This window comes from Lithobates pipiens, unplaced genomic scaffold (assembly GCF_037356315.1).
Source record: "Lithobates pipiens isolate NorthernLeopardFrog02 unplaced genomic scaffold, aLitPip1_a1.2 Scaffold_1, whole genome shotgun sequence".
NCBI classification, from domain to species: domain Eukaryota; kingdom Metazoa; phylum Chordata; class Amphibia; order Anura; family Ranidae; genus Lithobates; species Lithobates pipiens.
In genome coordinates this window covers 2,223,791-2,241,287 of record NW_027507685.1, presented here as the reverse complement: position 1 = coordinate 2,241,287, position 17,497 = coordinate 2,223,791, and the positions used below count along the sequence as shown (strand labels likewise).

Sequence of the window (17,497 nt, the reverse complement as noted above, 5' to 3'; positions counted from 1 at the left end):
GCACTGTCCTGACCCAAACCAGTTCTACACTGGTTTACGGATTCCCGCCAACGGCGTGTTAACTGTGGGCAACCGGCTAGGACTCCTTGAGGCTTTATAGCCAGGTGCCCACTGCGCATGCGTGAGCCGCTCAGCACTTTTTGAATGGTTCAGCAGCCTTCTGAGACCAGAAGGCTTCCAGTGGATACGTTGGTGCAATCTGACCAGAAGTGGGAGCAGGTACCTGTCAAAACAAGGTACACACTTTACCCTGCACAAAATCACAAAATTGTATTCCAGATATAGCCGGGGGTGAGTAGGAGGAGAGGAACTTCCCCTTTTGGGTAAAGTTATGATTTAACGTTTTAAAGGACAGGATGACTGATGTACAAAGTTGAGCTCTGACAAGGTGGAAAGCGCCGGCAGACTAGTCTGAAGGCCACAAGTGCTTTCCAGGGATGAGGAAAGACACAACTACTAATTCAGTGCTGAATTTTTTTTTTTGTAATAGTTTCTAGGAAATAGCATTTTCTGTGTGGTGAATGAATCCATCACTCCAATGTTTTACTCTGGAATATAGAAACATTTAATCCGTTATGTTTCTGTCCCATTGCAGGTAGGTAGCTCTTTTCAGAGTATAAGTGCACCAACAAACCACGGTCATGGTTCACCGATTGCATGATTGTGTCATCCCTATAAAAAGCTGAGAATTTATTGTAACTTTTAAAAGGTTCTTGTCATACAGCGATATAATGCACAGCTGGGCAAAGCAATAAACAGGTTTAACCACAATCCTGGCATTCTAGATCAAGAAACCCAACAAGCATATTCTGCTCTAAAAGAGATTTTGATATGTCGTCAGCGATTGGGAATGACAATTGTTAACCTAGGGAACAGAACTTGGCTAAAGTCAATTGCAATTTTTAAGGTTCATAAACTGTTTGTACGGAACACATCATAGTTTTCCTATACAAAAAAAAAAAAAAAAACGATTCTGCTATCCAACAGATTATTGGCTTAAAGTGGAATTAAACTCCCCTATCGTTTTCAGCCAAGGAAGCTGCCATCTTTGCTTCTGTTTAATCTTCAACTGCCACGGTGCTGCACATGTGATTCGTTATGACACCAGCCATTGGATGGTTTAATAGTTTGGCTGAGAGCACAGCCAATGTGCAGTTAGCATTCCCGGCATGCCTTTTGTTTTTTTAACCACTTCCCGACCAGCGTACGACGATGTACGTCGACAGCATGGCACGAGCAGGCATATTGGCGTACATGTACGTCCAATATTCGTTGCCGCCGTGCCACCGGGAGCGTGCCACCGGGAGCATGCCGCCGGCGGCGCGCTCCCGCGCTGGTCGGGACCCCCGTGAGTCCGGTCGCGGGACCCGCGGACTCGATCGCCGCGGGCATCCCCGCGATCGTCTCACGGAGCGGCCGAATGGAGGAAATGCTGTATAAACAACATTTTCCCATTCTGCCTAGCAACTAGTGACACTGATCTCTGCTCCATGTGATTGGAGCAGAGATCAGTGTACACTAAATGAAAGCCCAACCCCCCCACAGTTAGTAACACACCCCTAGGAACACTTAACCCCTACACTGCCACCCACTGGTTAACCCTTTCACTGCCAGTGTCATTTACACAGGAATCACTGCATTTATATAGCAGTGATTACTGTATAAATGACAATGGTCCCAAAAATGTGTCAAAAATGTCCGATGGGTCCCCGACAATGTCGCAGTCACAATAAAAATCGCAGATCGCCGCCATTACTAGTAAAAAAATAAATAAAAAATTATTAATAAAAATGCTATAAAACTATCCCTATTTTGTAAACGCTATAACTTTTGCGCAAACCAATCAATAATCGCTTATTGCGATTTTTACCAAAAATATGTAGAAGGATACGTATCGGCCTAAATTGAGGGAAAAAAATGTTTTTTTTATATATTTTTGGGGGATATTTATTATAACAAAAAGTAAAAAATAATGCGTTTTTTTCAAAATTGTCGCTCTATTTTTGTTTATAGCGCAAAAAATAAAAACCGCAGGGGTGATCAAATACCACCAAAAGAAAGCTCTATTTGTGGGAAAAAAAGGACGTCAATTTTGTTTGGGAGCCACGTCGCACGACCGTGCAATTGTCAGTTAAAGCGATGCAGTGCCGAATCGCAAAAAGTGGTCTGGTCTTTGACCAGCAAATTGGTCCGGTCTGAAAGTGGTTAACTGTTTAAATCGATGGGTTTACTTCCACTTTAATTGATAATGCCACAACAGGCAGGTGGATTAAAGCGGAGCTCCAGTCTCGGACGTGAAAATTAAAAAGTCAGCAGCTACAAAAATTGTAGCCGCTACTTTACAATCACTCACCTGTCCCACGATCCAGCTGTGTGCTCACCCCAGTTGTATTCTCCCTGTGTCCTCCCTCGCCGGCATCTTCACTATGGGCACCCGGCTGTGATAGCTTGCGGCTTCACACCCGAGTGGCCCACTATGCATGCGCGAGCGGCGCTGTGTTCCGTAACTGGTCCTAGAAGACTTCAGGAGGGAGGAGAACTTTGGCTTCCAATCGCCAGACGCTCAGAGGGGAAGTGTGAGCGGGTACCTGCTCCCCCCTCTTCCTCCAAAGGTCCACTTCACCAACAGGAGTCGGAGAGGAGGCCTTAAAGTGGGACTTTCCCTTTTGGTTGGAGCTCCACTTTAAGCCTGCCTTTTTTTATTACACAAAGCCCCCGGTTTTAAATTGTGCAGCATTCTAATAACCAAGGATGTCATATGTTGATAAGGAGGAAAATCAGGCATCAGTGTTTGCCCCTCTCCGTCAACTCCTGGGTCACATTATTTGAATGAGAGTGAGGAGAAATGCTGAAATACTAGTCAAGTATTCGTTTTTTACATTTTTGAAAGTGGTGGTCGCGATTATGCATAATTTTAGAGAGTGGCTTGACTGAAAAAAGGTTGGGAAACCGTGTACTACAACAGTCATAAATACATATGCAATAAGCGCTGTCAAAAATTAAATGAAAAAAATAAAAAAATAAAAAAAGTTAAAAAAAGAAAAACCCAAAAAAGGTTGAACTTTTTGGCCATAATTCCAAAAGATATGTTTGGCACAAGAACAACACTGCATATCACCATAAGAACACCATACCCACGGTGAAGCATGCTGGTGGCAGCATCATGCTTTGAGGCTGTTTTTCTTCAGCTGGAACAGGGGTCTTAGTGAAGGTAGGAGGGAAATATGAACAGTTCCAAATACCAGTCAATAAAACCTTTAGGCTTCTGCTAGAAAGCTGAACATGAAGAGGACCTTCATCTTTAGCATGACAACGACCCAAAGCATACATCCAAATCAACAAAGGAATGGCTTCACCAGAAGATTAAAGTTTTGGAATGGCCCAGCAAGAGCCCAGACCTGAATCTGATTGGAAATCTGTGGGGTGATCTGAAGAGGGCTTTGCACAGGAGATGCCCTCACAATCTGACAGATTTGGAGTGTTTTTTTGCAAAGAAGAGTGGGCAAATGTTGCCAAGTCAAAATGTGCCAAGCTGACTCATACGCAAAAAGACTGAGTGCTGTAATAAAATCAAAAGGTGCTTTAACAAAAGTATTCGTTTAAGGGTGTGCACACTTATGCAACCATATTTTATTTTTTTATTTTTACTTCCCTCCACCTAAAAGATTTCAGTTTGTAGTTCAAACTGAGTACAGTTTATGGGTCACATTAAAAAGGTGGAAAGAGTTCTGAAATGGTTCATCTTTGTCTCATTTTGTTTTACATCACAGAAACCTGACATTTTAACAGGGGGGGGGGGGTGTAGACTTTATATCCACTGTGTATAATAAACATAAATATTATTTATATACACAATAAATTATATTATAATATATACATATACATATACACACACACACATACATACATATACACATTATAATATATTATACACAAATACAGTGTCTGTTTATGCACCTGGTGCAGCTTTAGGTGCATGGTCCTATGTGGGGGTTTACATTTTTATTAGTCATTTTCGGGCAATTTATCATTGTGTAGAGGTTGAGTTGGTGTCCCCGAATAGGATGCAGGCTCTTGGAGGTATCCGTGACACAGAATCCCCAAAATCGGAATGGCTGGCAATCCTGAGGCATGAGGTGGGGTTAGAGATCTTTGTAGTTCCCCACCTCATAAAATGCACGACTTGGGGTGGAGCTGTGGGCAAGATGTAGGAGGAGCCCAGGTGGAAGAGGGCTTGGTCCAGTGTAGAGAGCGGTGGGAGGATGGGAACTCCGATAACAGGATTGCCGTCCTCACAGCAGCTCCGTACGTCAACTCCGGGTCTATAGCCACGCCTAAGCCTACATCACTTCTGATTTGTGAGCCGCACCTGCGGGTGCGCAGTAACAACTGATGTTGCTATGGAAGTCAAGGGCGATACGGTATTATTTTGTTTCCGGCTCCGCACTAGCGGGCACGGTTGCCATGGGAGCTAACAAAGGAGACTATTTATTGCAGTGTGGCAGCATGGCCCCTCACCTACTGAGGAAGCCCAACGCATATAGCAGTAGAGCCACACTGCAAGGAGTCGTAAGATACACATGTTCTGGTGATCATAAGCAAGAAGGCTGGTTCCTCTCATGAATTCTGTATCCGCATATCATAGCACTGTTGGTGCTTTTACAATGTGAGTGGAATAATATAAGATTTTAAATCGAACGCTATAAAGTGGAGTACACTATTGGTCCTATTTCTATTTACATGTGGCTGGATTTATGAGAGCAAGGAGGAGAAGAGAAGGATAGAAGAGACTAAGGATTTAACTCCCAGAAGTCTGGTGGCAGTCTCTTTTGGTCCTTATAACATATGCGTGCATGACCCGATAAAAATTGAGGTCCACTGAGGGAGATGAGCATATATACTGCATATATATTGCTTCAAATATAAGGAGCACTGGAAGAGGATTGCACTGATTTTGATATTGGTGATTGGACTGTGAAATAAGGAACAATATTTTTTTTTGATACAATTGACATTTTTGCGCTGTTTTTGAATTAACAGTCATTATAAGTCACAAAAGACCAGAATTTCTAGCAACAAGAGCCAATGGAAGGTTAACAAAATCAGCATGGCTAAAACTAAACAAACAAAAATTCATTAGGACAATGAATGAATGGTTGCCCAAACCAATTTTCAGCTTTCAGTGCTGTTGAACTTTGAACCACAAAAAAAAAAAAAAAAAAATGAATAAAAAAAACAGGAGACCCTCTGGTGGGACTTTTAAAGGGCAAAAACTCCACTTTGAATGACAACACTGCCCCCATATGAAATTCGTATCGTTGTTTTGAGACAGAGTTTGGTTTTCGTTGGAATATAGTCACCACACTTTTTTTTTTTTTTGCTAAACAAAACAAAAAAATGTAAATGAAAAAAAAAAAAAATAAAAAAAAAAAAACACACAACTTCTTAATTTCTATTATAAGATTTTGGAAATCAGTCATTTTTTCTTCTTCACTGATGTACAGTAATGAGGCTGCACTGATGGGCACGATAGGTTGCACTGATAATCAGGAGACTGATGACCAGCGCCTTGATTATCAGTGTACTGACACACATACAGCACGTGAGGAAAGGAATGGCAATAACTGGCAAGTCCGTGATCAGCTGTGATTGGACCTTTTCCAAGATTTGTTACTAGCTGTGTCCTAAGCACACAGCAGTCACAGAGCGCACCCAGGGGGGCGCCGTTCTGTGAGGATGTCCATGGACACCTTCCCAGAAGGAGAGAGCTGCGCTGTAGCAGTCTTTCAGCTATAGCACTGTAATGAAGTGGTTAAAAAAAAAAACCCTGCAAAGCACCAGCATTATGTGCTAGTATGCATTGCATACTAGCACATTATGAAATACTTGCCTTAAAACAAAGCCCTCCAGAGCAGTGCTGTCACAGTTGACAGGACTTCCATGTTCCCCTGCTCTTCCTTCCAATTTTGCAGACTCCTGTCCCATGAATGGCTGAGCCGCGATGACGCACCTCCTGAGCATGCTCACAGGAGTCAGTTTACGTCACAGCATTCTGAAAGAACAGCACAGGTAAGCCATCTCTTCAGTGCGCATGCACCAGTGACATCACCGGCTGCATTCAGTGTGAATATCTCCTAAACACTGCAAATTTAAGAGATATTCACTGTACCTACAGGTAAGCCTTATTAAAAGTTCAAAAGCCAAGTTCACTTCCACTTTAACACTTGCGCTATACAGTAGAATGTTTTGAGTGGATTTTAAAATTCATAGAAATCCAAGTTATACAAATATTGCAGAAAATAGCATGTTTATGCATGCATGATCATAACAGTATCAGTAATATGGATCATATACAAATGGACTACCTGCCATCAGGAGACATATCAGTATATGCCAAGATTTCTGTGTGCTGATAAGTAAAATCCTGATGTTATAATTGCAGCGAAAAAACACAACAGGCAATCACATGCTTAGGTCATTGACACACACAGTATGCATGCCATGGTAAATACTTTATATTCATTTGTGGTTAAGAAGTGTTCACATATCTATAAGTCACTGCTGGTTTAGTGTTTCTTTTAAAATATTAACCACCCAAAGCCCTGCCCACAACCCGAAAACACCCTTTTTTACTGCAGATCATGAAATATTCCTGGTAGAAATACTAGGGGAAAAAAATAAAAAAATAAAATAAAATCAGACTTATCCAGTGCTGATATTATCCATGCATTATCCTTAGGAGGAGCGTGGCAGGATAGACGTGGGAGCTGACATTCCTAACTTGTGCCTGAAGCAAGCTCCAGGATTGTCATCCTCAGCAAGTTAAACCTGGAAAAGCATTCAGCCAGACTAGTGCCAGGTCAACTAATAGGCACATGCTTGTTCCCGGTCACTCAGTCACCAGGTAGTGAGGTGAAGGCTGGAGATCAGAGCTTCAAAAGCAGCTACCCTGACCAGTTCCTTTTAATTCTAACATGTATCTGTAACCATAAGTTGGCGTTAATGTAACCTTTCCAAAAATACTTGAAAATAAAGTATATTATTATTCCCTCATCCCTTCTCCCTGCGACTCCAATTCAACAAATGAGGGGTGTGGTTGTTACCAGGACAGAGGCACAGAAAGCAATATATGCACGGTCAAAGTTCTAGTCCTTTCCATTGTGCCCATTGGGGAGACTCATCACTTCCTGTGCTGACAAAGGATGTGTCTCCAATAATAACTTGACTGAGGCTTTAAAATTCCCTACTCTAAAGCCTAGTACACACTAATATTTTTATTTTTTTCAGCCCAGTGGGTTGAATAAAAAAAACAAAAAAAAAAACACAACTGAGAGCTCAGAGCCACTGTCCTAACAATCCAATGTTAGTACAGCGATCTCCCCTGCTGAACTATTGTTTTCTGACAGTTGGACGACTCCCCTGCCTGAACACTCCAGTCAGCGCTCTCAGCCATTGGTTTTCCAGCATGCTCATCCGACAAAAGCCGACTTCTGTCAGACCAGCCGCCATACACAAGGGCCAAATGGTGACCGAACCAGCCAATGTTGCCTGACATTCAGCCCATGTGTACTAGGCTTTACACTAGAAGTGTGCAACTAAGAAATAATATAAAACCAAGTAGAAGGTTTTGTTTGGAGCTGGGCTTTAACTATGGAAGCTTCAGTGTTGGGTGGCATTTTCTTTGCAGAGTGCATAATACAAGCATTATTCCAGATACATACCATGGACAATGATGGTCCATCTTTAAGACACACCTATGACAAAAAAAAAAAGAAAAGAAAAAAAAAGACAGAAGATTAAATACACCAGCAGCAGAAACATTTCCTGAGAGAAACATTGAGACTACCATCACCAACTTCTCATTTTTCAAATGCTATTTGCCCAACAACCCTCTGACTTCAATACACCAAAGCTGGGTACACACTACAACATAACATTGGAGGAAAAATTCTGTACAAAAGGAAAGATAGGTAGATTATGTGATTAGTATAGGGCTTTTGACAGCCGATTCCGACTGTTCGGACAAAAAATAAATAAATAACGGTGCAAGCTCATTACACAAGAAAGAACGTTTGCCTTTGTCGTTTAAGAATTTTCGCACAAGTTAATACCATTTCTCGGTTACATCAGGATACACACCTTAAGACCCTTTCACATAGAGCCGCCCCGGACGTCAGAGATAAAGTGGCACTATTTTTAGCTCCACTTTACCGGCATTTTAGTGGCACTATTCGATCGCTAGCGGGGTGGTTTTAATCCCCCCGCTAGCAGCCAAAAAGGGGTTAAATCCACCCGCAAAACACTGCTGCAGCGGCGATTTGCCGGCGGTATCACGGCGCTGCCCCATTTTTTCTTAATGGGTAGGAGTGGTGTATTCAGCGCTCTTCCACTGCGGCAAAGAAGCTGCTGGCAGGACATTTTGTGACGCCCTGCCAGCTCAACGCCCCAGTGTGAAAGCACTTGTATGGATTTTCTTTAACTTTCATGGATAATTGTAAATGTGGCAAAGGGAGAGGGTGAATCCCCCTAACTGGGTCACAAACCACATTAACAACCCGACAGGTTTTCTAATCCCTCCACAGTCCACACCCTATAAAAAAAATACTCTGACTTTAGTTATATTTTAAAGATCACTACACAGACTACAATCTGATTATATCAATATATTAATCTCCTCTGCCAACAATGTTCTGGCCTGCCTGACTGGACACAAACCAAATAATAGTTTAGGTAGGTCCTCACATTACAAAAAAAGTTTTGATAAATCTAAAGTTGATTCTAAAGTGTATGGTGACCCCAATAGTGTAGAAAGAAAGGAGGATGGGGCATAACTTTGTCAGGAAGGAGGTCTAAAGCCCTGCATACAGTATGCCCCCCGAAACCCAGAGGCTCGCCTGGATCCCAGAAGAGACATGCCTAGTACACACGATCAGAAAATCGGCTGAAAAATACCACTTTGGAAGAGTCTGATAATCTGATAGTACACAGCTTTCGAGAGCCGATCACGACAGTTCATCCAAAATTATCCAAAAGGGAAAAACATGAAAATTTTTCTAGAGATTTTCATTTGATCAGTACAGTATTTGTCAAGAAAAAAAAATTAAATTAAAAATTAAAAACCAGTAGAGCAAGACTACACATGCTTGGGAACTAATTGTTACATCACTTCCAAAGTTCTATTCTATCGTATGAGAATTTTCATAAGTTTAGTAACCTGTTGGTTACTAATATAAAACTAGCATGCAAGGATGGGGGGGAAAAAAACAAAACAAAACAAAAAAACCCTGCAGTCATTTGTTTGATATTCTCATCTTGTGTACAAGGCTTTAGAGAATTACCAAGGTTACTACAGACACCAACAAGGTACATTGTAATGTGGCTGTATTGTTAGATATGTCTGACATTGATACAACTGACAGAATTGCTTCATAAATCAAACTATGAATAACTGTGCATTCTAACAGAACTTTGAAATGTAGATCCATAGCTCATAAAGGCAGATGAATTCAGACAATAATAATAATAAAAAAAAAAAAAAAAAAAAAAAAAAAAGGAGCAAAACCAAAAAAATATATTTATTGTAATAAAATGCACAGGAATAAAGAAAAACCGTATGGTCGGAAGATACTTACATGCCACACACAGAGCAGTGATGGCAGCGATCAGGCTTCACCACCTGGCACCGATCACAGAAGCGAATTGCTGAAATATATAAAGCAGTACGTGTCAGAATCCAGTGCCATTTACTGTCACTCTTGGTTGTAATGCAATGTTTATGTATTTACAAAAGTAAAACACTCATCTACATCAGTAGATGACTTTAGAAAGTAGATAACCTTGCTAGGGTAAGATGCCATGCACTGTATTTTCCAAGAGGGGGGGGGGGGGGGGTGGGGGGGTTGTAGTCAAGTCTCAGTGTTGTGGCAATTCAAACACCTTGACAGATCTTTCATTAGCCTTCAGTCTTGGAAAGGCCAACCAAGATCACACAAAACGAATCAATATATGCCTATCGGGATTTTTTTTTACAAACAAATATGAAGCAGAATACATATTGGCCTAAATGAATGAAGAAATTCGATTTTTTACATTTTTTTATTGGATGTGTTTTATAGCAGAAAGTAAAAAAAAAAAAAAAAAAAAAGTATATATTTTTTTAAAATGGTCAGCTTTTTTTTTTTTTTTTTTGTTTACAGCGCAAAAAATAAAAACCGCAGAGGTGATCAAATACCACCAAAAGAAAGCTCTATTTGTGGGGAAGGCAATCAATTTTATTGTGTACAGCGTAATTGTCAGTTGAAGTAATGCAATTAACGCAATGCCGTATCACAAAAAAAAAAAAATGGCCTGGGCTTCTGGAGCTGAAGTGGGTAATGTCAGTTTTTTTTTGCATATTTTTTTTAACCTAAAGCCAAATTCCACATATGTCAATTTCTGACTTGTTAAACTGTTGCAGCTTGGACCAATGTAACTATTCATGTGCCATACTTGGGTGATCCCCTTGAAGCTGGAAAAATCACTATAGTAGCGGTTGTTAGTTTTCAGGTCTTGTGTGTCAGTGAACACAGGAGGTCACTCACTCAACATGGGTGCCATTTACAGAACACATTGCATTTTTCTCAGTGAATGCAAAACCTTCTCTGATAAGGTGAAGGGGAGAGGTGTGGCAGTGATAAGATCTCCACTTTATCTAATCTGAAAGCTAGCAGTGATCATTGTAGAATTGGTGCCAACTACAGCAATTTCCAGCTTTTGCAGGGATGCCCAGGTATGGCACAGAAAAAATAAAAAATACAGCAAAAAATTAAAAAAAAATTAAAATCCTGCCAGACAATACATAAAGTGATTGTAAAGGCAGTACATTTTCTACTCGAATGCATTCCCTGCATTAGGGTAAAAAACATCCCAGCAGTTATATTGTTACCTGAAGCCTCTTTTACTTACAAGTCCTATGCTGATCCAGCGCTGTGCTCCATCTGCAGCTGCACTCTCCCCTCACAGGACACAGAGGCAGCAGTGGGAGCCATTGGCTTTTGATGTTGTAAATCAAATCCTATGGCATTGAATTGGGGCTGAGCAGCACTGTGTGTATCTATGGATACATGCAGTCCTGCTCAGGAGCGAGCCCACAGGTGCTCAATCATAGGAAGCAGCTTTCTATGAGGATGCACAGTGAACAGGAGGAGCTAGTGGGGGACCCCAGAAGAGGAGGCTCAGGGCCACTCTGTCCAATACCACTGCACAGACTAGGTTAGTATAACATGTTTATTATTAAAAAAATATATATTTATAGTTTATAACCACTATAATAATTGCGTTAGAAACTGATATCAAATAAAAATGTATAAAAACAGAACTGTATGTGGTACAAAAGTATGAACTGCTGATGAAAGATCTGTCAGCAGTCATCTGACTTGCCAAAACCACTGGGACTTGACACTCTCCCCTCCCGGTCTAAGCAAATACAGTGCATGGAAAAAGTCATATGACGGATAAAAGAACAATATACTGCAGTTTATTAAATCAGAACTATACTGAGAAAAAAAAAATATATATATATATATATATATATATATATATATATATATATATATATATATATATATATATATATATATATATATATATATATATATATATATATATATATATATATATATAAAACAGGGCAAACAGGCTCTTTACGGCAGAAGAGAGACATGCTAGGTATTTTCTATAATAAAACAAGCTTGTTAACAATCTTATTTAAAACGTAACGCTAAAAAAAAATTGTCAGCATACCCCGGCGCCAGACTGAATTCCTGTGGGAGTTACATGGCTGAAAAGTCCCAAATCCATAAAGAGAACAGGCAAAGATGTCGGCGCCAGCAAGGGAAAGAGTATAGTTCTGTCTTAGTTAAGAGGTCCCATACAAAATACACAGTAATACAAGCAGTGGCAGCCAGTCCATTAGGGGCACGCGGCCGGCGCCCCCCCATCCATCCATGCACCCAGCCCCCTGATCTACATACAGCAACGGACGATGGCTTGCAATGGGGGGGGGTTGAAGCACGTGATTAGAGCCAGAGGCTTTAATAGGCTTTGAAAAAGGGTGGGCTCTGGGCACGGTGATCCCACCTAGTTGTGTGACAATAGTGAATGAATATTCGCTATTTTCACACTAGATCTCCTCCCGCCAATTAGGAAGCGGGTGCTGAGACCCATTTCCCAATTGGTCAAAACATCAGGCAATCCTATTGTATGCCTAGCCCCTAGGAGGAGAGGAAAGACGACGTTCTGGAGGAGAGGACACTGGAGCAGCTGCCTGCCACCTAGATGGGGCCGGCTGTGCTGGAGAAGAGGACACCGAGCAGCCCGCCACCTGGATGGGGTAAGCAACGGACCTATCGGCAGACAGCAAGGGGGGGGGGGTTAATGGTTGTTTGCCAATCCCCCGCCCCCCAATTTTTATTTTTTTTTTTTTAAAACACCAGCCGCCACTGAATACAAGTACAGTCTCTGTAGCGCTTCATACTGGTCAAATCACATAAGGTAGGCAAAGAAAATAGTAGCTGAATTTCAAGAGACTGAATGTCACTAGGTGATACAGTGGATTGTTATCTCAGAGACGTTCACAAATATGTGCTTGGCTAACCTCCATTTGCTGTCCGGGTATAAACAGGTAGCTTCTTTGCAAATTCAGCAAGGATTTGCCTCTGAACTTCTGGGCTCTCCTCACTGTCATATCGCTCCTTTTCAGCATAAGGCAGCAAAAACTGAAAACACAAGTATGGATTTAGTCAGTCACACAACTCTTGCTAGGGATACAGTAAAACTATGCACCTAAAGTTTACGAGCATCCATAAAAACCAGTTAAGACTATCCAATTATTTATCTATAATTGCCTGTGGTACATAATCATATGCATTAAGCATTCTTATTTAATGGCAAAAAAAATAAATAATTTTATTAACACAACAATTATCCATGGCAGTGCATTCTTGTCATCCCAGTCTCACAGCAGTACTCGGGCCTATAATATTTTTGTAAAAGGTATGGAACGCCTGGTAATGAACTGCTATATTTTGCTTCCTTTTGGTCTGTTAAATACACCACGGAAAATGTCTTGTTATATTGGTTTGAGAACTGCAAAAGAATTACCTGTTGATCTTGCCAGAAATCCTGTCATGTGACAACTTGATGCGCTCTCCGCTTGTACTGCAGTTGTATTAGTTACATCAGGGCTCAACAAATCCCAGGCGCCAGGTTGCCATGGCAACAGGAAATTGTGCCTGGGCTACCACCCACATGTTTGTGCTCCCCTGCTAAGTATCCCGGGCTCCACTAGTCCATCTCCAGACCCAAGACTGGCATAGATGGTGCCACCGTGAGGAGAGGAGAGCGGACACACGTCTGCTCTCCTCCCCTTGTTGCTGACCCGGAAGTGATGTGCATGATGTCGCTTCCGGATCCCCGTTCACAGTTTCCATGACCACTGCATTACATTCAGTGGAGCACAGGGGAAACATTGGTGGTCTTTTAGACCCTGGATATATCAATAAAGATAACCTATCACCAAAAAAAAAAAAAAAAAAAAAAAAAAAAAAAAAAAAAGGGGGGAAGACGACGATGTACCGTTTCTCCCCCCCCAGCAAACCACATAGGGGACCAAACATCCCCTGTGTGATTGTTTGTTTTTTTTGTTTTTTTTACAATAAAAAAATAAAAATAAAAAAAAAGTACACCCAAGCTCATAACATTTATAACATCCCCTCCAAAAAAAAAAAAAATAGAGATTTAGCCCCCCCCACCCCTACATATACGCACATACGAATGTAAAAACGCATGCATAGGGCTCCTTTGCCTGAAAACGTTGAATGTAATATACGTTACATATCGCCACAAGCTGGAGTGAGAGCAATAATTCCAGCACCAGACCTCCTTCATAACGCTAAACTGATGACTTATAGGAGCTTTTAAAAAGGTCTCCTATTGGAAATATAGGGTACTGAAGCTTGTCACCATTTCATAGGTGCACGCAAAAAGTAAGGTTTGACATGTTGGGTATCTATTTACTTCACTGCAACCTCTGCTTTTATATAATTTTGCCAAATAAATTTGGTAATTTATTGTGTTTTTGTGCCATCTAAAATTAACTTTATTGTGTTTTTTTATTACAATTTAAACCTCTGTGGCATTATAGTGCAACATAAAAAATTGGAACTACCACTATTCTATAGGATGTCTGCTTTCAGAAAATATATAATGTTTGGGGGGGGGGGGGGGGGGGGGGGGTTATGTAATCTTCAGGCCTAAAAAAAACGATAAAAGGATAAGTTCACCTTTGGAAACATGTTACATGTTCCACCCGTAAGCTTTGTGGATTAAAAAGACCTGGCTCCTAACGCTGGCTACTAGATTCAAAGCAAAACTTGTCAAGCTCCGAGTTACATAGTTCCCAGTTATCTTTATGGACTACAGCAGGGATATGCAATTAGCGGACCTCCAGCTGTTGCAAAACTACAAGTCCCATCATGCCTCTGGGTGTCATGCTTGTGGCTATCAGAGTCTTGCTATGCCTCATGGGACTTGTAGTTCTGCAACAGCTGGAGGTCCACTAATTGCATATCCCTGCACTACAGGCTCCCCCTTTTATTTAGGCCCCTTTCACACTGGGGTGGGAGCGGCGTCGGCGGTAAAACTCCGCTATTTTTAGCGGCGTCGGCGGTAAAGCACCGCTATTTTTAGCGTCGTTTTAGCGGCGGTCTGCGGGCGCTAGCGGGGTGGTTTTAACCCCCGCTAGCGGCCGAAAAAGGGTTAAAACCGCCCGCAAAGCGCCGCTGCAGCGGCGCTTTGCCGGCGGTATGGCCGCGCTGTCCCATTGATTTCAATGGGTAGGAGCGGTTTAGGAGCGGAGAATACACCGCTCCTTCACCGCTCCAAAGATGCGGCTAGCAGGACTTTTTTCACCGTCCTGCCAGCGCACCGCTCCAGTGTGAAAGCCCTCCGGCTTTCACACTGGAGTGAAAGGGGCCGTTTTTTTCAGGCGCTACACAGGCGCTATTTTTAGCGCTGTAACGCCTGAAAACCGCCCCAGTGTGAAAGGAGCCTTATGGGGGAAGGTTTTAGAAGTCCTGTCCTAGGGTCACAGCATAGATTATAAATAGATAAGGTACAGAGAGTGAGTGTTTTCACACTGGTCAGAAAGTGTGCTACTGGTTATAGTTTAGCAAAAGTGTGTCCATGTATGCACAGGACAAATCAACTGAAAAAAAAAAAAAAAAAGTCAGCATATAGGTTTTTCTTTAATGAAAAAGTGTTTGTCTGCTGGTGGGATACTGGGGTATATCTCATTGGTGGCATGGATAATGGAAAGTGAGCCGCATGTGTTGGGAGTGTACATACCACAGGCAGGGCCGGTGCTTAACTATTTTGCGCCCTAGGCAAGGGGTGTCGTTAGTCTTGCCAGACTCCCCGGACTCAGCAGCTATGTTCAGAGACATGGTCCCTGCCTCCTTTGCTGACCCTGTGCCCATCTAAACAGGCTGAGCTGCTGCTGACCTCTGCAGCAGCCATGACGGATGTCCTCCATGGCTGCTGCTTTCTCTGCAGAATGAGTCAGCACTCCAGCCCTGTGTAGGGCCCCTTGTATGCCCCAGCCAGGCTAATGGGGAAGTTATTGACTGTGGCTGCGCTCCCTAGGCAGCTGCCTAGTTCTCCTAGCGGGAACGTCGGCCCTGTCCACAGGCGACATGGGATGCATGCACTAAATTATTATTATTATTATTGTTAGACTTCACAAGCTGCAAGCATCTGTATACAAATCTCACTGGTGCCTTAGATACAAGGGAGTGTGCTGTGCAAGCTGAAAAGCAGGTTTTGCAGGTAATATAGATAATGAAAAAACAAGCTCTGTGTACTAGCGTGTACGCCTCACTGATTGCATGCATTACTTTAAAGCGAGTTTGTCCTGGACTCATTCTAATAAAATAGATTAAGGGAAGCGAGACAAGTATAGTGGCACAGATCGCACAGGATTCATGGAAACAAGCTGTGTGTACTGGGGTATATAGATCTGACTGGTGTCACAAATATTGTGGAGTGAGCTGTGTGTGCTGAGCACACCATACTGACATGGCTACAGGATGCTGGGGATGGAACCGTGTGTGCCAAGAGCAGACTGGGGAGCAAGCAAGTGTATGTTGGAAGCTGGATACTTGGTGTAGACCAAAGTGTGTGGCGAGGGGCGATATCTCACTGGTAGATCCTGTACTGTTCAGCTAAAATTCATTACTACAGGAAGAACGTTCCGGCAGGAAATCAGGAGGTTGCAATCTCCTAAAAACTAATTTTAAAATATATATTTGATATACAAGACACCACGGATAGAACGTACACTGAACAATGCCACATTTTTAACCAGTTCCCACCCAGGCAAATTCTGACATTTCTTTCCTACATGTAAAAATCTGTATTTTGTTGCTAGAATTGTTTTTTTTTTTTTTTTTTGTTTTTTTTTTTAGCAGAGACCCTAGAGAAGTCCCATCATGCCTCTGCCTCTGGGTGTCATTTTTGTGGCGGTCTTGCTATCCTTCATGGGACTTGTAGTTCTGCAACAGCTGGAGGTCCGCTAATTGCATATCCCTGCCCTAGAGAATTAAATGGCAATTGTTGCAAGCTGTTATGCCATACAGTATTTGTGCAGCAATTTTATTTTATCTAAGGAAAAAAAATACAATTTTAATAAAAAACACAAACACACACACACACACACACACCAATATAACACCCGTTTTTCTGTATTTTTTGCAAAATATAGAAGATGCAACGCCGAGTAAATAGATACCAAACATGTTATGCTTTAAAATTGCACACGCTACTTAAACTCCATCATCGGCTCTTTAAACATTTTTTATCAGTTTAGAGTTACAGAGGAGAATTATTGCTCTCGATCTGATGCAGCAACACCTCACATGTACCTCACACGTGGTGTGAACTAGAGGTCGACCGATATGGGTTTTTATCTGGCCGATGCCGATATTTAGAAATCGCAGCGGCCGATGGCCGATATATGATGCCGATTTTTTGGGGACGATATGTTAGGCCGATTTCCCCCCCCCCCCCCCCCTTCGCCTTATAAAATCGAATAGTTAGACACCTTTCACAGTGAGGTGTTTTTCAGGCACGTTTGGGCTAAAAATAGCGCCTGTAAAACGGCTCCCCTGCAGTCTCAGTGTGAAAGCCCGAGTGCTTTCTCACTGAGGAGAAGATGCACTGGCAGGGCGTTAAAAATAAATAAAATAAAAAAGTCCTGCAAGCAGCATCTTTGGAGTGGTGTATACTGCTCCTCCAACACTCCTCCGCTTCACGGGCACATTTAACTCCTTCCTCGGCTGCTAGCTGGGTTATAAGTGCCCCGCAAGCAGCCAAATAGCGCCGCTAAAATGACAGTAAAGCGACGCTAAAACTAGCAGCGTTTTACAGTCAGCGCCTGCCCGCTCCAGTGTGAAAGCAGCCT

General features: G+C 42.1%; 1 protein-coding gene across 1 annotated transcript in view; it reads right to left on the bottom strand.

Annotated features, from left to right (window-relative positions):
• ZDHHC15 (zDHHC palmitoyltransferase 15) overlaps positions 1 to 17,497 on the bottom strand; it is a 77,341-nt gene that overhangs the window by 47,276 nt on the left and 12,568 nt on the right. Inside the window, exons 4-6 of the mRNA XM_077465650.1 lie at positions 12,635 to 12,755; positions 9,633 to 9,702; positions 7,722 to 7,754 (exon numbers count right to left, since the gene is read on the bottom strand). Of these exons, the coding sequence (XP_077321776.1) occupies positions 7,722 to 7,754; positions 9,633 to 9,702; positions 12,635 to 12,755 (224 nt within the window). The remainder of the gene's footprint in view (positions 1 to 7,721; positions 7,755 to 9,632; positions 9,703 to 12,634; positions 12,756 to 17,497) is intronic.